Genomic DNA, 24,889 nt, shown 5'->3' with positions numbered 1-24,889 from the left:
AATTTGTAAGCTTTTTGTTATATATATTGATCCTTGTCAGTAATATATATAAATAACCTTGTTAGATATTTGTTCTAAATCCATAAATTTTATGCTATCTTTGTTATGGTCCCTGTTGTCACACAAAGGCTGCCATAAATATAGTCAATATTTCTTATTTTTCTTGTTATTTCTAAGAGTTCTGTCTTAATTAAAAAGGATTCCCACAACCCTGGCTTGCACATGTAATCTTCTGTGATTTTTTTTCCCTTAACTTTTTAGGACATCTGGACGTTTTATATATGTACAATATAGGTGTCAAACTCTATTTTCTTTCACATGAATATCCAGGGGTTTCACCATCATTTTATAAAAATATCCAGTCACTTCACACTGAATTGGAATGCCAATTCTGTCAAATAGTATATTCTCATCCATATTAAGGCCTATTTCTAAAATCTTGTTCCACTCACTTTTCCTATTCCAAACAATACAATTTAATTAGAAACTTCTTTCTCAACGCTTTTCCTCATACCTATAACCCATTCTCTGAGGTGTAGCTAAAGGCCCGCTAAGTCAGCGGGATGCCAGAGGATGACAGTAGATTATCCTGAACTTGACCAATTGAGCACTGTTTGCAGTTGCTGGTCCCAATGCGGTATCCTTAAAAGAGGACATTAAAAGCTATGCATTGCTATGGGTAATGTTCTCTTTTCTATACTACTAGGAAGAAGTACCAGAAGTTCCCCTTCATACTGGGAAGACAAAAGTATATACTTAGCAACTTGCTCCAGGGCCATGAAAATTCTCCCAGCCTCTGAAATATTTTATAAAAGGACCTGAACTCTCTGGGCATTTCTCAAAACAAAACACTGAACGATTACAACAATAACATGCTAATTGAAACTAAAGAGCAAGAAATGGCCAGTACATTAAAGACCTTGGTAAGATACATGCCCTCCAGAGGATAGAAATAAACCCTGTGAAGATTCAGGAAGCTGCAGATAAATGAACTCTCTGGGCCGTGCTGAGAAACCCCATCCAAACTAAGTCTGACATCTGGCATCTCTCACCTCTAAGAAGAAAGGACAATGCCAGCTAAATGCCTTTCGGTTCTGGAGGAAGCATCTTCTACACTTGAGAATGCTGCTCTACAATCCATCTACAAATGACATGGGAGGCTGCCAACTATGAATCTAGGTTTTGGATTCTGGAGGCAGATCTCCTAAGCAACTGGACTCCTAAATGTGGGGAATGTGGGAGAAGGAGGCACGTCTATGCTCCAGTATAGCCACTCCAAAGCAAATATTTGTTAAAGTACTTAAGCCCCCTCGTTAGTTTTCTCAATGGTGAATTAAAATTTTTAATGCCATGCATGAGTTCAGTCGTATTTTCTTGGTTCTCAAAATCTGGGTTGATGACAATAATGATAATGATGACAACAATGATAAAAACTTTCTAAAAGTATCAGCAGCAAAACCTTACTTCTCTCACGATTTCCCTGTAGTAGGCAGAATTCTAAAACAGTCCACAAGATTCCTCCCCCTGGTGTACAAGCCCTGTATAATCCCTTCTCCTTAAGCATGGGTAGGACCTGTGACTATGAGGAGATCATCACTCTCATGCGTACCTTACATTATGTAAGACTCCTCATGCATATTAGACGAGGCTCTCCTGCTGGTCTTAAGGAAGCAGATTGCCATGTTATGGAGAAGACCAAGTGGGAGGGAACTGATGGTGAGCCTTTAGGAGCTAAGGATCCCCTTTCACACTAGCACAAGGAAATGAATTCTCTCAACAACCAGGGAGCTTGGAAGAGGTGCGAGAGCCTCAAGTAAGATCACAGCTCTGGCCAGCACCTTGAGTTCAGCCTCCTGAGACCCTGAGCAGAAGACCCAGCGAAGCCATATCTAGCCTCCTGTCCCATAGAAACTATGAGATAGTAAATGGTTATTGTTGTAAGCCACTAAATTTACAGTGATTTGTTAGAAAGAAGAGACAACTAATATAATCCCTTTAGCCAGCTCTCACCTACTCTTTTCCTATACATTTCAACTCCTCCATCACCAAGAAACCAAATATTTTTTCGTATGTCATCCACCAATTTTTCCCCACATGATAATGGCTTTAACAATATGTTTTTGAATGAGTATTGCTGTTTTGAACATTATGCAATTATAAAAACTGAAATGACTTTAAAAACCTAGCAAAGCAGACACAATGGGCCTGAATGTTTTCAGAGAAATATATTTTAGTCTTTACTTATGTTTGCCCAAACATAATTTAGATTATTAAATTGTTTTTCAGTTAACTCATGAAATTTCATAACACCTGTCTTTGACCTATTTGTACATTACAAAAGATACACTGCTTTTTCTTTTCCAAAATGCTTTGTTAAATTGCCTTTGTAAAAAATACCCTTATCTAGGGGTATAAATATGCTTACCTGTATGACAGGTACCAAAACAATATTGTGGTAGATTATAGGTGCAAGAAGGCCATAACACTGAGTCACAGCTTGAAGGGTATAACTGGAATCATTGAGGTAGTTGCTAAGTTCCAATGCCACTAATACTCTCTCACATTCAATTAGTCTAGTAATCTGTAAGGAAACAGATACTGTTACTCAAAATGAACATCAGGTGCTTCACTAATATGTCTCTAAGAAGAATAAAGGGTAGGAAATATGATCCTGTGGCTTAACAACATGTTGGTATGTTAAAATGTTGATTTTAAATCAAGACCTAAATTCAAGAATAATTCTAACTCCCCAACAATGCTATGTATGGGTAAGACAACCTTAGAGTTAAATTTCAGAATATTTTGTAAAATAATACAAATGCCACTAGTAATGAAGAAAGAACCAATCTTTTTTAATTGGTAAAATAAAAACTTGGCTATATTTTAATGTTAGAAAAAAACTAGTTTTTTTTAAACATAAATGTTATAACAAATAATAATTAAAATATTATGTCTCTGTAATATTATCCCCACTTTAAAAAAAAAAAGTCCCATTTTCTTACTGGGTTTGTGAAAAAAAAAACAAACGATGAATTTTCAGCAGACCAAACTAATCTTCTATTATACTTTTGCTACTTAAATAAAAATGGTAGTAAAATAGAAAGTTGGGCTTTTTTGAGTAAATGCTTTTGTGATTAAATGATCCTAACTTTTCCCTTCCCTTTCCTGAGGGAAGATTTTACTATGTTTCTTATCTTTTATTTTGAAAGATTTATTTACTTTTTTGAGGAGGGTGGGGGGAAGAACAAGCATGTAAATGGAGGGAGAGGCAGAGGGAGAGAAGCAGACTCCCCACTGAGTGTGGAGCCCAACATACAGGGCTCCATCCCAGGACCCTAAGATCATGACCTGAGCCGAAACCAAGAGTCAGATGCTCAATGTACTGAGCCACTCGGGTGGCCTATTTTTCTATATATACATACAAAATTACATACAGAGAAAACTTATGAGTGGCAACCAGAAATTTCCATAGAGTAAATTTTTAGTAGGATGGTAGTTTAGCATTCTGGAATTCACTGAAGTACTTAAAGACTGACTTTATAATATGTTCATTAAAAAAAAAAAAGACTGTCTTTATGTACAGACTGAATGCAACATAGTAGGAACAGGATGATGGTTATGAGTGCTTAGGCTCTGTAAGACTATGAACTTAGCCTGGACAAAAGGTCATGTCTTTTTTTTTTTTTTTTTAATTTTTGTATCCACGGGCACTGTCACAGTCTCCCATAACAATTTATTGGTTGGTTTATTCGCTTGGTTATTAAATAAATAAATGCATGGGTAGGAAAATGCAACTGTGAAAAGCAAACACCTGGGAAAAGTCTCTGTGTTTAAAGTTAGTAAAGAAGGAAAGAGGAAGAGGGAGAAAGAAGAGTGATGTTCAATCTAGAATGAAAACAAAAGTGAAGGACTGTTTTTAAAAGCAAGATGTTAAAGTTAGAAAGTTGCAGATGTACAGACAGCAATGTTTATAACCACCCTGAGAATCCATCAGTAAGAGATAGGTTACATTCTTGCCTCTCTACAGTAACGCAATATTAGAGTTAAGAACAATTTGGTATGAAAACGAATGCTCACTAATGTTCTTCATCCCAGAAAGGCAACAGTACCTGAGGCAGAAATTCGGGAAAAACTAGCCAAAATGGACGAGAACATACCAGATGTCATTTTGTATTTGGTTTCAGAACCCATTTGGGTGGTGGCAAGACAACTGGCAAAGAAAAATGAACCCAATCATAACCCTGCAAGACATGGCCTGTGTGAGCAGAAAAAGACCTCAAGAAAACAGGAAAAGGAACGCAAGAACAGAATGAAGGCGGTAAGGAGGACTGCCAAAGCCAGTGTTGGTGCTGACAAGAAGTGAGATGGAGAGTGGACAACAGGAATAAAGATTCTGTAGTGACTTTATTTGTGGTGATCGTGCAGATTTTTCATGAGAGGATTGATAAACTAAGAACTTAAAAAAATCTGGTAAGTTGATAAGTATCTGCATGAAAATACGTTCAAGATAAATTATAAAAAAGGTTAAATAGGCAAATTGTGGAATAGAAAGTAGATTGTGATGTCATCTTGTAAAATAATATTAACAATAATTTGTCTATGCATATTTTTAAAAATCAGAGATATAAAACAAAACAGAGGGAACAAAATCATACTATTTTTAGGAGCAACAGGATTACAATGGATTTTACTTTGTACTTTATATCTTTTTTAGTATTTGAAATTTATACTATTTTGTAGAGACACAAAAGATAAACTGAAAAGAAGAAAAATATATATGAACTTGGTCCTATGAAACCTATATGGAATATCAGATAAACCTGCACAATCATAAAATGACCTCTCAGTCCATTCACAAATCAGGGTATGAAATCCCAAAAGAACATGAACTTGAAACATCAATAAACAAATAAAGGGAAATCAGCATATTTTTGGTCATTCTAAAATCACTTACTTGTTGAGAGGGGAAAAGCTCATTGCCTTTAATACTATCACAGAAAAGATTTTCTTCTTTAATTTTAATGTCACTTGTTACAAAAATATTTCTAAGAAAAAGGTATAAGAGGATTGAAGAAGTCTCTGCCAAAATATCTGAATGTAATCTGCAAAAGGAAGTAAATGATGTCACAAGTATAAATACAAAATGATTTAGCATATAAACACACCTTTTTAGGTTGATTTGTTCTTAGTATCTTACACAGTGATCCCAAAATAACAGCAAAAATTTGTGGAACAATTTCTCTCACACAGCTCTTTAAATTAAATTAAAGACTGTATTTAACAACAAGTTAACAACTAAGAAAATTAAGCTGCTGACATATTATGTCACAGATACATAAAAATAACTATTGGTGAAGTAAAACTTTCTGGCTCTAATATACAAACTTCTTTTCTATCAACATAATGAAATCGCTATAGATACTCAGAAGCTTGGGGAAATAGGCCCAATATTTCAATTAATAAACTTTTGGAAAATAAGGGTCACTTAGAGCAAAATCCACCCTGGGTAAGGAGAAAAGGAAAAAGAAAGAGGAAAGAAGGGAGGAAGGGAGGGAGGCAGAGTCTTAATAACTCTTGGCTTATTTTTATTTATCTTTTCTAAATTGTAGTCAACAGTGCCAATTATTGGCAAAACTGTGAAATATGCAGCCTTCCTTCTTGGTTTCCAATACTCCCTTCCTTGTTCTCAACATTACTTGGTGACGAACTTTCCCTTCTAAGCATCAGGTCCACCCTCTATCTCAAAAAACAGGAAAGGATCTGACATCAGTAATTCACACTTGATCATGATCCATTTCACCACTGTGTTTAACGCTGAAATTACACTTGCTAGAAGAATGTTAGTCCTCCCACTCCTACAACTCATACTGAACTCTCTCTTGGTCCACATGATAATTGATCATTGGTACCCGGATGCAAACAATGTCCAGGCTGTTGCTTCCTCGTGGCTCCATTTCCTTCTCTACACAGCTCACACGCTGGTCAGCCATTTCAACAGTGACCTCTCTCCCACTTCAGATTCTGCACCCCTTATTTTAAGCCACAATCAGTTTGCCTGACTTGCATAGATGTCACTGACTGCTTTTTCTATCCCTTCTACAACAATCACTTACTTAATCTCATTTGATCTTTCTTTTTCATTCACACTAGCATTTGCCAAGCACCTACTATGTAGAAAACACTATTCTATGCCCTGGGATATAAAGATGAGTCAAATGTGGCCCTTACCCAGAAGAACTGGGCTCTACTACAAATTCATGTTATGGGATATCAACTTAGTCATTAGTCCTTCTCAGCAACACTTCCGTTTATCCCTGATGTCTCTTTGTTCACATTCCTGAGTAAACGTTCTAAACCCCCTTCTCTCCACCCTATGTATTTCTATATCCTCCAGGTTTTACCACCATAGCGTCATTATTATGGGAATGTGCTTATACCCTCAGTTTCTCCCTCTTCACTGTCTCCATCCTCAAACATGCTTTCCTAAAACCTGCCTTCCCCCTCCGTGTTCTGCCATCCCCTTCTTTGCCACCAAACTTCACATGAGTGATCTTAGCTTATTCCAATTCTCCATTTTCACTTATTTCTTACCCAACTGCAGAAGGTTTCTAGCTCATCACACCACCAAAATAGCTCTCTTAAACTCATCAATGGCCTCCTAATTGTCAATTCTAAAGGTTTCCTCTTAGTTTTTTTTTTTAATTTTTTTTTTTTTAATTTGACAGAGAGATCACAAGCAGGCAGAGAGGCAGGCAGAGAGAGAGGAGGAAGCAGGCTCCCGGAGAGAGCAGAGAACCCGATGCGGGGCTCCATCCCAGGACTCCGAGATCATGACCCGAGCCGAAGGCAGCGGCTTAACCCACTGAGCCACCCAGGCGCCCCGGTTTCCTCTTAGTTTTGATCCTACCCAACCTCTCTGTAACATCTCTTATTGAGCAATTCCCCTGCCTGACCTTGCAATGGCATTTAATAGTGCTGACCAGTCCCTCCTGGGTGATACTCTCACTTCCCTTGGCAATGCACTTGTCCAGGCTTTCACCTCCTGAACTACTCCTTTTTGTAGAATAAGTTATGAGACTTGGGCTTTCCTCCTTCCTCCCATCCTCCCTTCCTTACTTTCTTCCTTCCTCCCTCCCTCCATCTATCTTTCTTTCTCCCTTCTTTCCTTCCTTCCTTTCTTTCTTCCTTCCCTGTAATGCAAGTCTGACTTAAGCTTTGATTGCCAAAGCATCCACTTCAGAGATAGCTTTCTCTAATAAATACATTGCCAGCCACACAACTAGATAAAGAGCCAGGCCACCTCCCCCACTGAGGCTCCTCTGTTTTAAAAAATCTTAGTTGATTTCAATAAATGAACATTGGGGCCATTTGTGTGTATGTGTGTTTTTTTCTCTTCCCTTGCTTTAAATTATCACTTTTATTTTTTAAATTCAACAACAAAGAGTGAGCCCATGAAATCCTAAGCACCCACACTTTACCTCAATAAAATCAGAACCCCAGGCCCATGCTGGCTCTCTCTCTTTACCTATGACCTGCTGTGTGGCCCCAAGTGTGTTGTATAATTTCCAGATCCCATAAATAATAAATCCTTTTTTTTTTTTCAAAATTTCCAGATGGTCATTTCTGAAAGGTGTCTTGCAATCATAAGAACCACAAGGGCTAATTCAGATACAACATTGGTTATTCATGGGCTCAGACCAGCATAAAACATTCTCAGCCCTTCCTTGGTTCCATCTCCTGCTTCAGCCTCTTAAATATAAGCAATGTCCAGAGTTCAATTCCAGCTTCTATCTTTTCTGCTAAACAGTTCTTCCTTGGGAGAGAGCACTTGTCAAAATTTCGACGATGACCTCATGGACAATTTCTCAATCTCTCTCTAGCCTTGACCTCTCTCCTAAGTGTCAGCACGAAATATTCAACTACCTACTGGGCACCTCATATCCACAAAGGCATCCTGCTGGAAAACTAAATGCAAAATATTTCCTATCTAATTCATTATCTCTTCCAAAAACTTGTCCCTCACCTCTCCCTTTCCCCTAGTACATGTCATAGGCCCGCCTGCCAGTCAGGTAATAATGACAATCCCAGTCAACTTCACTACCTCCACTCTCCTGTCCCCATGTTGCATAAAACCTTCCAACCTCTGTCTCTTCCTCTCCTGAAATGCCTCTCAAATACATCCTGCATGGCACCAGCATCCTTGTACATGGTAAAGGCTAAGTCTACATTTGTTTAATTGAATGGAATTATACCTTTATGTGAATAAGCATTATGAAAGCCTTGCCTCAACCAGCATGTGCATTTAAGGTCATTATCTTTGAGGAATAAAGGATTTTATTTTCTTATTAAAGACATTAACAAGCAGGTGAAGGAGATTGTCTTTTTTTGAACTTGTTGAAACAGCCTGAAATCACACTAATGCTCACTTCTGGGGCTGCTCTTAAACTTTGTTTTTTAAAGGAAAAACGGCTATAAAGCAAAGGATGACCTGTGGTTTTATATGACTCCTAGCAGCCTGTCTGCAGTTGCTGATGCTCTAATCCTGGGAGCTCTTCAAGCAAAGGAAAAACTGTCTTATCCTAATAGTCCACCCATGAGACTATAACTTTAATCCCAACCAGACTGTTCTTGTTTTTAAAAAAAGCCCCAAAGGTGTTTGTGTTTTCTATATAACCGACAATATCTTGGTTAGTATTCAGTATTTTTTTTCCCATAGCCTTCATTACTCTAAATTCAGAATGCATCTATATGCCTCCTGTGCTTTTTCTGACTCTAGCAAAGAAGTTTCTAACAAGGACTCAAGGACTTAGAATGTAGATACTTATTAAAACACTTATTAGAAATAGTTTTACATTGACTATCTTTTTTTTAAAAAATCTTATTTGACAAAGAGAGAGATCACAAGTAGACAGGCAGGCAGAGAGAGAGAGGGAGGCAGGCTCCCCGCTGGACAGAGAGCCCCATGTGGGACTCGATCCCAGGACCCCGAGATCATGACCTGAGCCAAAGACAGAGGCTTAACCCACTGAGCCACCCAGGCGCCCCTACATTGACTATCTTAATATGAAACCAAAAATTAATTCTAGGCTTCACACCCAATATCCATATTCACCAAGCAAATTAATATTTTAAAAGAATATTTCTAATTACCTTCTCTGTGTGATAGTCATTATATTGCTTAAACAAATAACAGATTGTTCATCGTGATGTGGTGAAGCCACAAAATAATCCCAAACTGGTGAGAAAGCCTTCTTAGCCAACTCATAGTTACCAACCTGATAGGCAACCTACAACAAAAAGTACATTATCTTATGTGATATTTTTATCTGTGAAATGTATCTTTTAAACAGGAATTCTGATAAAATACGCTCACACGTTAATTCCATACACAGTTGTTAACATTTGCTCTTTTGATCTACAGGACCACAGTAACGTATCAATGGCTACTGGCAAGGGAGGCAGACATATTTTGAAATCTCTTTTATTTCTAAATTGCATGGAAATCTGAAACTCTGTAAGGATGTTTCAAATTCTCATAAGCAAAACAAAGATCACATCTGAGCCAAATTAATTTCATTTCCATCTATCTCGGCAGTGCACTCCATTTATTAGACACACTGTTATAATGAACAATCTGTTCCAAGAGAAACAATCAGATTTCCCAAACCCAAAATATGAAATATACTTCATTCTTTTCTGGTTCAGACTGATACTTTCAGAGCTTTTGTGCAACAAAGGGCTCACAGCTAAAAAGAGTGAAAAATAAAACAGAGATGCTTCCAAGAGACCATGATATTTTTAATTCAACATACTCAACATTAGGCAAAATAACTGATTTCACTGGCAAAAGAGAAGCTTGAGAGAAGAGAAATCAACAACTTATCTATTTCTTTTGGTAGAATATATTTCTTTACAGATATTCCCTAAAATCATTCTATTCAAATATGTACGACAATATGAAATCTCACCATGTGAGTTATGTGCTGCTTCAAATCCTTAATGGAAGCAGGTAGAAGATAAAGTATAAATAAATTCATTAAATTAAGTATGTAAATGAAATGTTGCTAGAATATATTCCACTCAAGGGAATAACTTACAGGACCAAAACTTTTTAAATCTGCCAACTCCACACTCATAACCAACCAACCAGTAAGGTTTTATGAAGTTTCTACTCTGTGCTAAGCACTGTAAGGATAGGTTCTTCAAAGCTTAAAATGACCTTATACTCCATTAAACCCTAATCAAGTTACAGACATAAAACACATGAAATTACCAGAAAAACTACAAAGAATAACATAATAATTGTGGAGGCTGAGAAAAGGAGAAATGAAGGCTGCAAAAAGGAGTCAGGGCTTGAGCTGAAACCTCAGGCAGGAATAAGGTTCAGATGGGCACTGTTTAGAGAGAACCTGAAAAGGGCCCAATAGTGAAAATCACCATAATGCATTTAGGAGAGACTAGCAAGACAGATCAGAATTTGAGGAAATGCAGGAAAATGATGGACAGTAAAATGAGATATGATTTCAGAAGGCCTTGAAAATCAGGTGGAAGTATTTAAAGACTTCAGGTACTGGTCCAAGCACTCTACATGCATTATTTGTATTAACTCCTCATTACAGTTTCATGAGGTGAGCTCTATTATGATCCCTATGTTTCAGATGAGGAACCTGAGGCATTAAGAAGTTCAATAATTTGTACAGAGCCTGATATTCAGTAAAAAGAGTAGAGCCAAGATTTAGAGTGGTAGATGAGGTCACTTCTCTGGCTGCATTGGTTAAATGAAGAAGTCGGACTAAGTGGTCACTAAGACAACTTATAATTCTAACACTTAATGTGGAAATTAATAACAAATGATGTGTGAGTTGGGTGAAATTGTAATTGAATGTTCTTTCCTTTTAAAATATATCTTTCTAAAAATAATGTCATTTATTCAATCAGTGGACATGGTAAAACAAGAAAAGATGCCATGATTAAACTAAGGTTTGTAAATTCATGAGTTTTTGCAGGTTAACAGAGCAGTGCCATGATATAAGATGGTGACCTGGTAGTAATGGGTAGAATAAATTTTAGAGGGGGTGAGGTTAAAATGAGAAAGAAGCACTAGAAGACTAATGAAATAATTTAGTACAATAGAGACCTCCTCTTGATACATGACCTTCTCGTGGCTTCCAAAATTCCACACTTGTCATGATCTGCTCCCCGACCAGTCTACTTACATTTTACCTCCCTGACCAATTATTTTACTCTCCATGGGTCTCTCTGCTCCAGTTACATTGGCCTCCTTGTTGTTTATCAGACATACCTGGTACACTTCTGAAAACCACAGGGCTTTTGCCCTAGATCCTTCTGCAGATGCTCTGCCTCCGGAGACCGTCCTTTAAGTCTCTGCAAAAATCTCACCTTCTAGATTTATTTATTTATTTATTTATTTATTTATTTATTTATTTATTTGAGAGAGAGAGAGAGAGAGCGTGCACACAAGCAGGGGTGGGGGGGAGCAGCAGGCAGAGGGAGAAGTAGATTCCCTGCTGAGCAAGGAACCCAATGTGGGACTTGATCCCAGGACCCCAGGATCATGATCTGAGTGGAAGGCAGACGCTTAACAACTGAGCCACCCAGGCGCCCCTCAAATCTCACCTTCTAGATGACTTCCTTGATCACCCAATTTAATACTCTGATCTATCTTCCATTCCCTCACTTTACACTTCTAATTCCTTCGACCATACTCTACTTCTTCCTTCCAAAGAACTTACCTTGTAACATACTAGATAATTTACTTATTTACTATGTTTGTTGTTTATTACAAATCTTTTATCATGGCATTTTGTTCACTTTGTTAATAACAGTGGTCCTCAAAGTATGGTCCCTGGGCCATCAGCATCAACATCACCTAGGAGCTTGCTGGAAATGTAAAATTCCAGGCCCTACTGCAGACCTAGTGAATCAAAAACTCTGATGGTAGGACACAACAATGTATTCAACCAGCATTGACACACACTCAAGGTTTAGAATCACTAGCCTGGAGCAATGCATAGCAGAGAGTAAGCACACAATAATAGCTTTAAATAAATTTTAAAACCCTCTTTTCCTGGTAATTTCCCTCTACCCACAGAGGAGGACACTCAGCAATTCTACTGTAACACAGTTGACTGCCCCAGGGTAAGTGCCTGACTCAAACTGGGTATTTTATAGCCCCTTCTGCAAAGCAAGCCACCCAAAGTGTGGTTCTGCTGTTGAGGCTAAAGGCACTACATGTACCAGGAGAATTTGAGAGAAAATTTATTACTCACACAAAGGGCTCCCAGGAAGTGTTAGGCAGGCACAAGTAGGCCTGGGAAGGATTGGGGCTTGATTAGTGGCTGGAGGTGGAGAAGGATAGAAATAGGAAAAGTTCTGCCACCTGGGAGATTCAAATTTCTTGTTAGCATCAAAGGTGAGCTCACAGACCTCCTATCAGCCTGCCTGTGTATGGAACCAAAGGAAAAAAAGAAGGGTGAGGTTTAAAAACAACTCAGTGGTCAAACATCAAAAAAGACATCAGACCCATTTTATTTGGCGGGCCACTCAGAATCTCTTTCCTAGGAACCTAGAATCCAGATTAGGAGCCAGCCAGGCAGTCTCTGTTTATATCTGAAATGGAGGTATATAAAAATGCAGGAGCTTCCATTTTTCCTTCAGAGATGGAGAAGTAAGGAAAGTCAGTCTTTAGAAGGAGAAAAAGAAGCTGATGTATAAAGAGAACCAAAGGTATGAGACCTACAGTAGCCTGGAGTCCACAGCTTTCCCAGAGCCTAACTACATTCCCCCAAGCCAGGTTGGTGCCCTTAACTTGGAATCGGAGTCCTAACTGAAACCATAAGTCAAAATTACCTAAATATAAGTTATTGTTGTGGTAATGAGATTGATAAAAAAGACAGTTCCAAGGAAGAAGAGATGAGATCTAGCAGAGAGCCTAGCACAAAATAAACAATAAATAATCAATAAACACATGAATAGAGAGAGTAGCAATATTCAGTTAGAGGATGAGAGTAAAGAGAAGAGTTGAGACTTCTTAAAGAGCTTTAAAAATGGGATGACTATCTTTTACCTGGTAGATTTATTGCTTTTAATTTGGTCATAGACAAAAGGCCAATCTCTACTTATCAAAAAGTTTCAGTGAATTATTCATATATAAAGTGGAAAAAAAAAAAGGATGAATTTCATTCTCCTTGCCACCACTGCTATGACTGACAAAGCATTCATGTCCCAGTATCAAACTCTACTGCCAATACTGATCATCAAGACCCACTGAGCAGCACCAACCCAGGCAGAGAAGAGATGGCAGTGACATAGGCTCTAAAAGAACTTGGCCCATGTTAGAAGTTGAATACATGAATTCCTTGAACCTAGACAAAGCAGTAGAAAGGTATGAGCTGGTTCAAGTGTCAGGCTTACCATCTGCTACCCAAGCAACCATGGGTTACTTAATTACATGACCTCCCTGAGACACTCTTTCTCAAATAAAATGGCAGGGGAAGGATTAAATTCATTTCAGTTTCCTCAACTATAAAGGTAATAATACCATCTCTTTGAGTTATTATAATAAACATAATAATGAATCTTTAAATATCTGACACATAATGTTTTTGTTTTGTTTTTTTTTTAAGATTTTATTTATTTGACAGAGAGATCACAAGCAGGCAGAGAGGCAGGCAGAGAGAGAGGAGGAAGCAGGCTCCCTGCTGAGCAGAGAGCCCGATGCGGGGCTCGATCCCAGGACTCTGAGATCATGACCTGAGCCGAAGGCAGCGGCTTAACCCACTGAGCCACCCAGGCGCCCCACACATAATGTTTTTTAATTAAATGATATCTCCCATTTTTTTTCTCAATAAGCCACTGTGTCCATTCCCTATTTGACTAAGTAGTATATGACATTGGGTCTTCTATCCATTTTAAAGATAGGAAAATTGAGATCAAGTAATTTGCCTAAAATCTTAAAATCCTGCTCATAGGTTTCTAATTTTCTACATTCTATATTACATTATCTAGATACTCCTGACTAAAGGGGAAAAATAAAAACAAATGAAGCGATAAAGAGGGGGAAATGACAGATGCTGGCGAGGATGCGGAGAAAGGGGAACCCTCCTACACTGTTGGTGGGAATGCAAACTGGTGCAACCACTCTGGAAAACAGCATGGAGGTTCCTCAAAATGTTGAAAATAGAACTACCCTATGACCCTGCAATTGCACTGCTGGGTATTTACCCTAAAGATACAAACGTAGTGATCCGAAGGGGCACGTGCACCCGAATGTTTATAGCAGCAATGTCTACAATAGCCAAACTATGGAAAGAACCTAGATGTCCATCAACAGACGAATGGATAAAGAAGATGTGGTATATATACACAATGGAATACTATGCAGCCATCAAAAGAAATGAAATCTTGCCATTTGCGACGACGTGGATGGAACTAGAGGGTATCATGCTTAGCGAAATAAGTCAATCGGAGAAAGACAACTATCATATGATCTCCCTGATATGAGGGAGAGATGCAACATGGGGGGTTAAGGGGGTAGGAGAAGAATAAATGAAACAAGATGGGATTGGGAAGGAGACAAACCATAAGTGACTCTTAATCTCACAAAACAAACTGAGGGTTGATAGGGGGAGGGGGGTTGGGGGGGGTGGGGTTATGGATATTGGGGAGGGTATGTGCTATGGTGAGTGCTGTGAAGTGTGTAAACCTGGCGATTTGCAGACCTGTACCCCTGGGGATAAAAATATATGTTTATAAAAAAATAAAATTCAAAAATATATAAAAAAAAGAAAATATATCATTCATAATGGTTCCTCAAACAACTTTCCAGATAATCTAAATTAATAGCTTTCTACATTAAGAGGAAACCTAATGACAATCCAACTGACTTTAAAATCCAACTGACTTTATTAAATGGCTATAGAATTACTTTGAGTTGAAAGTCCAACCTAAAATTCCAAGCCAAGTTAATCATAGGTATTTAGTGAAATGTCTCTATTCCTTACTATAAAATACATATGATAGTATTTTAAAAAAGATTTATTTATTTATTTGAGAGAGAGCGAGCAATGTGAGGAGCAGAGGCAGAAGGAGAGGGACAAGCAGACTATCCGCTGAGCAAGGAGCCCAACACCAGGCTCAATCCCAAGAGCCCGATCGTGACCTGAGCCAAAACCAAGAGCCAGATGCTCAACTGTCTGAGCCACCAGGCACCCCATATGATATTTTTTAAAGAACTGAATTACCCTGAAACTAAAAACTAACCACTCTCATGAAAAATAGATTGCAATTCCAAAGGAAAGGTACTTTTTCTTGCTAGAACTTAAAAGCTGAAACTTGAGCTGTAAATTAAGTTTTACTAAGTTTACTAAGTAAGAAAATTTTGCTTCAGTCACTTAACATTATGAGAATGCTCATATACTGTCACAAATGAATACAGTACTGCAAATATAGTATCAATAATGAAACATTGGCCATTACTTTATGACACTTCTCATTATTCCAGCAGAATAGCTTGGACTTCGTTTTATTAACTTTTCAATGAAAGTTCTGCCAAATGAAACCCAAAAGTCAAACCTCCCTGGAGAAAAATTAGGCCTTGATAAAATATTCGATTCCTCACTTTGAAATAACTCCATCACTGAAAATTAGGGAATATATTAGATTCCAAAGAAATAAAAACATAAGAAAACCATGAGCCAATATGACATGCTAAACCAATGCTAGACAAATCCTAGCAATTCTCTCAATTTAATTTTCTTTGAAAAATATGATAATATAAAATATCACTAAGATCTTAGCTTATTATTCTAATCAACTATTAAGAGAAAAATAATAGCACAATAGAAATGTGATATTATTTAAAATGGCCATCATCTCTAGAGCCCACAATAGGCTTAAAATTAAGATTCTTTAGATCTAGGTCAATGAGTCACCCTTTCTAGAGTCCTATTCACTGGTGATGTTTTAAGACAGGCAATTATTTCAGCAAAAATGTTAATTCATGAGTATATTCATAATTGAAAACGCTAACAATATTTATTAAGTACCTACTGTGTGACAAGTGCGCTGGTTAAACATCTGCCCTGCATAATTCCATTTAATACTCATAATACCTCTGGGAGGTAGCTACTACTACTGTTTCTACTTCATAGATGAAAGTTACTTGCTCAATATCACATGGCTAGTGTGAGCAGCTGGAACTTGAACTCGTGTCTGTGTATTTTTTAATAACTCAGAAATTTCACTTCTATAAATCTCCCCCCCACCAAAAAGTAATCACGTATGCAGGCGGAGATGCACATACTCAGATGTACATCATGGCTTTGCTTTTAATAGCAAAAGACTGGAAAATAATGAAATGCCTATCAGTAAAGATTACTAAGTAAACTACAATCTATCTGTAAGAAGCAGTATCATTAAAAGAGGCAATACCTTTAGAAGATGCAGCTATTAAAAATTACACTGTGGAGGAATACTTACTGGAATGAAAAATGTCAATTATATATTAAATGACATATCAAGATATAAAATAATATATATATCATGATTAGATTATATATTATACATAAATTCAAACACACGTGTATACACATGTATATTTAAAATGTATGTGTATATAAGTACATACACACACAGGCACATGCACACAAATGAAAAGATAGCTCTGGATCAGGGTTTCTCAATCTTGGCATTACTGACATTTTGGCCTGATCATTCTTTGTTATTGAGGGTTGTTGTCTGAATTGTAGGGTGATTTTCAGCATCCCTGACCTCTACCCACTAGATGCCAGAAGCACCCTTTCAGGTTATGACAACCAAAAATGTCTCCAGACATTGACAAATGTCCCTTTGGTGCCAAAATTGCCCCAAGTTAAGAAGTGCTACTCCAGGGGCACCTGGGTGGCTCAATGGGTTAGAGCCTCTGCCTTCGGCTCGGGTCATGATCCCAGGGTCCTGGGATTGAGCCCCATGTCAGGTTCTCTGCTCCATGGGAGCCTGCTTCCTCCTCTCTCTCTCTCTCTCTCTCTCTCTGCCTGCCTCTCTGCCTACTTGTGATTTCTGTCTGTCAAATAAATAAATAAAAATCTTAAAAAAAAAAAAAAGAAGTGATACTCCAGATGACAAGATAAATAGGTAACATTTATTTTCTTCTTTGTGTATTTCAGTATTTTCTAAATTTCTAAAATTAAATTTAAAATTAAAATTAAATTTAAATTTAAAATTAAAATTAAAATTAAAATTAAATTTAAATTTAAATTTAAATTTAAATTTAAATTTTTATAATAGCATTTTTTTCCTGGATACATTTGTAATAAAAAAAAATACTGTTGTAAAAAATCAATCCCATTATAAAGAGAAGGAATGATAACTATTTTTATGAGACTAAACTGCAGTAGTGGAAATACGTATTATAAGCTTTAGAATATCCACCGTGATATTTTTCCCATTAGAAATTACTTAGTAACATCTTAACAGAAAAAAACATAGAGGAAAAAATTAGCAGAAATCTCTTCTACCTGTGTCAAGAACATCCGAGCAGTAACAGCAGAAAGAGGTGGATAAACCAGAATTGGTTTAGTTGTCTCCCCAATAGCATCACCAATAAGCTTCCCATTAGAAGAATAAGCAGCAATTGCAAAGACATATTTTTCATTGGTTTCTAAACCTTTCACTTCAAAAATGCTTTTACCATCAGCTGGTATCTGTTAATAAAAACATATTTCAAGTTTATGTATGGAAAACTGAAGGAATGTGACTTTTTAAAAATTTAATTAAATAACCCTTATATGTAAAAAGTAAATAAAATAAAATAACACCTTTGTATTTACTGTTATGATTTAAAATGAAATTAGAAAAATTCACTGAAATAATAACATTAGAAGAAGGTTAAAAAAAACACTCAGATGTCATTAAGGAGACTTTTGGTAAGATTTCCTGACATTTAGAGGTTTTTTTAATTTGACATACCGCTTCTCCTGAGTTTGGGAGATGATTATTATTCAGCCTAACTTTTCCATAGCTCCCTTCTGCTTTGCAGCCCAAAATGCAGTACCAGGAGACCTGCCGAGGAGAGAGATGAACCCATCATCTCTAGTCTGTTTAACAAGACATTCAGTTTCTTTTATCAAGATGTGGTACTTGCTCTGATGAGCACCAGGTGTTGCATGGAGGCACTGAATCACTACATTGTACACCTGAAATTAACATTACACTGTATATCGACTAACTAGAATTTAAATAAAAACTTAAAAAACAGAAAAGATGTGGCAAAAGAAATCCTTTTCCAGGGTGCCTGGGTGGCTCAGTGGGTTAAGTCTCTGCCTTCTGCTCAGGTCATGATCTCAGGGTCCTGGGATCGAGTCCCGCATCGGGCTCTCTGCTTGGCAGGGAGCCTGCTTCCTCCTCTCTCTCTCTGCCTGTCTCTCTGCCTGCTTGTGATCTCTCTCTGTCAAATAAATAAATAAAATCTTAAAAAAAAAATACTTTTCCAAATACAAATACAATTATTCAAGTTTTAAAACACAGAATCTAACTAATGATGTACTATATGTTGGCTAGTTGAATTTAAATAAAATAAATTAAAAAACATGGAATCTAACTTTACAAATACAATTAGATTTAATCTCACAAAAATAAAGACAAATATACAGCTCATTTACCTGGGACTACAAAGACAATTCTTCATTTTTGATTATTTTAACTACCATTAACTGAGCAGTTTCTACGTGCTATGTGTTGGTGTGAAATTTATATAGACTTTCTAATATTTGCAATATCCCTATGAAATGAGATTATTGCTTTACAGGAAATGGAGACACAGAAATGTTCAATAACTTGCCCAAGATCAGATAGTAGCATGATATTTGATAATTCTTAACTATAGAAACCAAAAGCAAAATGCAAATTCTACAGGAACAATCAAACATAACTTAATTAAATGGTTAGAAATGGTTCTTCTGCCCAAGATGTCAAAATAATGGAGATTCCTCGTTGGAATGTACTGTCTCACTGTAAGGGGAAAGGGAGCAAGTTGATACCTAAAGAATAACATTATAAAGGAGCCATACTGTCCTGAGGTTGGGGTTGAGTGGGACGTCATCATTGTCTCATTCTCTTTTCCCCAGAGGTTCCACCTACCAACATCTCAACACCTAAATGATAAGGAAAACTGTAAAGAAGGGAAAAAGTAATTGTCTCTAAGAAGCGACTGACTCTTATAGCTTAGCTTAGCTATTTCTTTCTCCAAGTCAACAGAAAAATCCTAATAGTGTCTTGTCTGCACAACTAGTTCTCAACCCTGACTGTGCAGAGTCACCTTTTAAAATACAGTTTTTACAGAACCAGCCATTTTTTTAAATTACATATACCCAAGCCTGCCTAGTCTCAATGAATTAGAGTTTCTGGAACAGGTGTCCAAACCTTTGTGTCTATAAAGAAAATTGCTCAGGTAATTAAGGAGCACTTGACAAAGGTAGAACTCCAAGGACAGAGACACAGCACTGAAGGAACTCGAAAGCTGGAAGCCAAGAGGGGGGAAAAATCAGAGGAATTTCAGAAGAAATTTAAAAACTCACTTTCCATGCAAAAAGAGTAACATTTTACATAGAGGGGGGGAAAGGCAGAAAGATTGTACTATATGACTGAAATTATTATTTTCTCTAAGTTAAGCTCCCTATATAAACCAGAATTTGAAGGGTAAAATTCTCTCTAAAAGCATTTTTAGAAGCAGGATTTATACTTCTATTTTGTTCCACAAATGAAGACATCTTAGTTTGTGTAACTATAAGGAGCAATGTGTAATTAGAATCTACATAAGAGTAAAGACACCATGAACAAATCACTCCTAACTTTAGAAGTAAAAGTTTATTAATAACATCAGCATTTTCAACTATTAAAACAGATTTTAACAAAACAAATGCTTTAACAAGAGCTTCTGATAAAACAAAAGATGGCTGAACCCTCTAATCAGAAACTTATTTAAGCCCACAGCACCATCTAGTGCTGAGGAGCATGTAACAGAAGGTAATAATTTCCTGAAGCACACAACTCTACTAACGCATAATATATATAAACTTCATATAATGTGCTAAGTGACAGGTCCTACAACTATAAGTCAGATATGGAATACTTGTATCTTCCTATTTCTAAGCATTATGAAATAAGATAAACTAAACACTAATTTGAAATTTTTATAAAAGGAAGAAAGGAAGGAGGGAGGGAGGGAAGAAAGAAGAGAGGAAGGGAGGAAGGAAGGAAAAAAGAAAGAAAGAAGGAAAGAAAGGAAGGAAGGAGATCTGGTAAATAAACCAAAACATTTGAATAAGAACAAAGAAATTGGTAAGGTATCCAGTCTTAGTTCCATACTGAGTTTCCAAAATCAACAAATTAGCATTCTTAACCAGATCCAAGCAAATCTATAGTTGAACTTTAAAAATGCCAGCAATTGCAACAATGCATTTATGAGAACACAGTTTGGTATAAGATGAATGGGTGTATTTCCCCAAATATAAAACATTATAAAGATGGTATTACTTCTCACTGATGTCCATATCCCATTAGTCTGAAGCTCCTCAAAGAATGGAATCAAGCTTTGTGATTATTTTTTTTATCTCAATCACCTCACACAGAGCTGGACAAATAAGACATATTCAGTAATGTTCACAGGACAAAACTTATGAAAAAAAATCTAATAATGTAATCACACTCTATAGCATCACTGTTTTAAGCAAACTTTACTACACATGTTTAATATAAGGTATGTGGGGAGATCAACCAAATGCCAGGAATATTATCTATTATCTCATCTAATTTTCACAGTTAACATATTTTACAAAAAAAAAAAAAAATACCACCACCACCTCAAAAATCTATATTTAGGTTTTCTAAAGTCATACTGACTTTAATAAGTGGTGGAACTGGAATTTTAAAAAGCCTGTGCCCTTTTCACGATACCAAGTTGATAGAAGTTCAAGCAGAATATCCTAAAGACAAAGATAAAACTTTTTTATACTACATCAAAGAGCATGTTATTGTTCAACCAAAAGAGGAAATTTAATATTTAAAATATGAATCAGGCGGAAAGCTTGTGAGGACACTAAATCTCAAGTTAGAGACACATTTAGGCCAAGTTCCGAAGCACTGGGGACGGAAAAAAGAGTTCATTCTTCAATAAATACATAAAGATTAATAACTAATATGGTTGGAAGTGTCATTTGTTTACATTAAAAGAATCTCCATTTACTTGGAAAAACTCTGGGAAGAACATCCAATTCGCTATCTGCAAATTTCTTCATCTCCATCATTGGCTCTGAGAGTAACTTCTGTGCTCTTCAAATGCCTTGTTCCAGTACATCTGAGAACTGCTCTATCTTGAACACACTAGGATGTCAGCATAGGACTATGCCATGGTAACCAAACTATATAGTTGGGTATAGGAATACCGGAAAGCTATATAGACCATAAAGGAAAATAGCACAAAGAGGGAAAGGTTGTGATGAAATTAAGTATAATTAAGACATTACAATATTAATCCCAATGTTCAGTACTTATTAATAAGACTAATAAAGTCTTAAGAGCAAGAAAAGTATCAATCATGATAATTATAAAAGTACTTATGATGCTTTGCCTGAAATAATGATCATAAAATGGGGAAAATACCTTAACATCTGAAATAAATGGAGCAGGTTTCAATGTCACAGAACAGTAAGTTCGGGATAGCAGGATAGGTGGAGGAGGAATTCTGCTTTTCTTTCTTTTCGAACTTTCCACATAGTTTTGATATGAATATAGGGTATTTTGTTCTGCTTCAGTCTTCTCAATTAAAGAATATGCTTCCTATAATAAAGTGTGAACACAGAAAAATACATTTCAGGATCTGAACTGTGTTTATATTTGTAGAATTCTGGTAATGTTAAACAACATTATCTTGCTATATGTAACCTTCTGAGCCTCAGTGTTACACATACTGCAAGTGTCAAATGATTTTATAAAAGTAAAAAATAGCTACTAAATAAGACTAAGTAAAAAACAGCTATAAATTAAATAAGGTAATGGAATCATATTTATACACCTAATATGTTCATCATCATTATAATATATTAATATTAGATATTTCATTTTCATATCAAACGCTCTGAATATTTACCATCATATTTCACTGTCCTTAAAAATTTCATAGCATGATCATCTACATTTATACTAAAGAACTGTACACCTACTCTTAATGCAACTTGAAATGTGACTCTCAAGTAATAAGACTACTGGTATATGTGATTTATGAAATGAATATTATTGAAAGTTTGTTATTATCAGCAACTAGAAATAGAAATACTTATTCTGTAAACCTGAAAGAAAGGCAATCCACATTTTAAAAAGTAACATACTGAAGAACAAAACACAAAACAAAAAAAATAAAAGTCAGAAGATCTGAATACTACCAAAGAAAGTCAAATACATCAGAAATAATAATGCATGTAAATGGGTTAAACTTGTCTTTTAAATTAAAAGGCAAAGACTCTTTAATTGAGCTCCACAGCAGAAATCCATATAAAGATTAAAATTAAATGGCAATAGAGAAAAAATAGCCTTTCCAAGAGATGATACTAAAACAATTAGATGTCCACATGCAAAAGTAATAAAGTTGTACCTTTACCTCATACTACATACAAATATTAACTAAAAATGAATTACAGACCTAAATGTAAGAGCTAAAATTATAAAATTTTTAAAAGGAAACATACAAGTAAATTTTCATAACTTTGGGTTAGGCAATGATTTCTTAGCTATAACACCAGAAGGAAACATACATGCATACACATACAAGTAGATAAACTGAACTTCATCAAAATTAATATTTCAAACAATACCATCAAAAAAGTAAGAAAGACAACCAATAGAATGAGAGAAAATATCTGCAAATCATGTATCTGATAAGGGACTTATATTCAAAATATATAAAGAACTGTTACAAGTCAATAATAAAGACAAATAACCCCATTAAAAAGGACAAAAGATTTGAAAAGATATTTCTCCAAAGAAGATATATAAATAGCCAATAAGTACAAAAAAGATGCATAGCATCATTGACCATTTAGGGATGAAAATACAAAATCAGCAAGCTAATTCAAGAAGCAGAAAACATAAATGCAGGATAATGATAGAATAAACTGAGAAAGATACTAAAAATTTCTTCCCACAACATCAAACTAACTGATCTCGTTTTTTAAAAATTTCAAATCTTAAAAACCTGATAATTCCTATGCCATTTAAAAATTTTCTAACTATGGGGCGCCTGGGTGGCTCAGAGGGTTAAGCCTCTGCCTTCGGCTCAGGTCATGATCTCAGGGTCCTGGGATCGAGTCCCGCATCGGGCTCTCTGCTTGGCAGGGAGCCTGCTTCCTCCTCTCTCTCTGCCTGCCTCTCTGCCTACTTGTGATCTCTCTCTGTCAAATAAATAAATAAAATCTTAAAAAAAAAATTTTTTTTTAATTTTCTAACTATGAAGAAAGAGAACTTCTCAAAAATATTACAAATTACTATAAGAAACTTGAAAAATAACTGCACATAAAAACATAGAGCACTCTTCTTACAAATATAAATGCAAACATTCTAAATAAAATACTAATACATTAAATCTAGCAATATATTAAAGGAATAACATACTGTAATTATATTCTCTCTCTCCCAAGAATGCATGGATAATTTAATATTAGGAAGCCTATAAATGCGATTTAATTTTTCAATAAATCAAATAAGGAAAAATATGATTACAGTTTCAATTGAACTTAATCTTTAACAGTCATTACCAATTTTTTTTAAAAAAGAAGTAAAATCAGAAGTCAAAAAATCTTAAGACAAATGAAAATGGGAATACAACATAACAAACTCTATGGCATACAGCAAAAGCAATCCTAAGAAGGAAGTTTATAGTGCAAATGCTTACATTAAGAAAAAAGATAGATCTGGGGTGACTGGGTGGCACAGTCAGTTAAGTGTCCGATTCTTGGTTTCTGCTCAGGTTGCAAGATTGAGCCCTTCCTCAAGCTCTGTCTCAGCATGAAGTCTGCTTAAGATTCTCTCCCTCTGCTCTGCCCCTCCCCCTGCTCGCTCTCTCTCTTTCAAATAAAAATAAATATTTTTTTAAAGAAATATCTGAAATAAACAATCTAACTTTACGCTGTAAGGGAACTAGAAAAAGAACAAAAAACTAAGCCCAAAATTAGTAGAAGGAAGGAAATAAGACAAATCAGAAGGTAAATAAATGAAATAGCGACCAGAAAGATAATAGAAAGGGTCAACTAAAATAAGAGCTGGGTTTTTGAAAAGATAAAACTGACAAATTTTTAGCTAGACTAAGAGAAAAAGAGAAGAGACTCAGATTAATAAAATCAGAAATGAAAGAGGAGACCTTACAACTGATACCACTGAAATACAAGGAATCAGAAGAGACTACTATGAACATTATACACTAACAAATTGGATAATGTAGAAGAAATTGATAAATAACTAGATACATACAATTTACCAAAACTGAATCATGGAGAAATAGCAAATAGGAACAAGCTAATAACAAGTAAGGAGATGAATCAGTAATCAAAAAACCTCCCAACAGGGCACGTGGGTGGCTCAGTGGGTTAAGCCTCTACCTTCGGCTCAGGTCATGATCTCAGGGTCAGGGGATCAAGTCCTGAATTGAGTTCCACACTCTCTCTGCCTGCCTCGCTGCCTACTTGTGATCTCTCTCTCTCTCTCTGTCAAATAAATAAATAAAATATTAATTTAAAAAAACCTCCCAATAAAGATAAGACCAGAATCAGACGATTTCACTGGCGAATTTTAACAAAAATTTAAAACATTCATGCCAATCACT

At 36.0% G+C, this 24,889-nt stretch overlaps 1 protein-coding gene across 2 annotated transcripts in view; it reads right to left on the bottom strand.

The window, feature by feature from the left end:
* Positions 1-24,889, bottom strand: part of CFAP54 (cilia and flagella associated protein 54) — a 334,936-nt gene that overhangs the window by 205,814 nt on the left and 104,233 nt on the right. For both annotated transcript variants that reach the window (XM_047743150.1, XM_047743152.1), the window contains exons 20-25: positions 21,679-21,855; positions 17,989-18,081; positions 17,538-17,723; positions 9,151-9,287; positions 4,955-5,102; positions 2,426-2,581 (exon numbers count right to left, since the gene is read on the bottom strand). In XM_047743150.1, coding sequence (XP_047599106.1) covers positions 2,426-2,581; positions 4,955-5,102; positions 9,151-9,287; positions 17,538-17,723; positions 17,989-18,081; positions 21,679-21,855 — 897 coding nt within the window. The remainder of the gene's footprint in view (positions 1-2,425; positions 2,582-4,954; positions 5,103-9,150; positions 9,288-17,537; positions 17,724-17,988; positions 18,082-21,678; positions 21,856-24,889) is intronic.

Source organism: Lutra lutra, chromosome 8, assembly GCF_902655055.1.
Source record: "Lutra lutra chromosome 8, mLutLut1.2, whole genome shotgun sequence".
Lineage (NCBI taxonomy): Eukaryota > Metazoa > Chordata > Mammalia > Carnivora > Mustelidae > Lutra > Lutra lutra.
The sequence above is the reverse complement of the archived record's forward strand: the minus strand, read 5'-3'. Positions and strand labels throughout refer to the sequence as shown.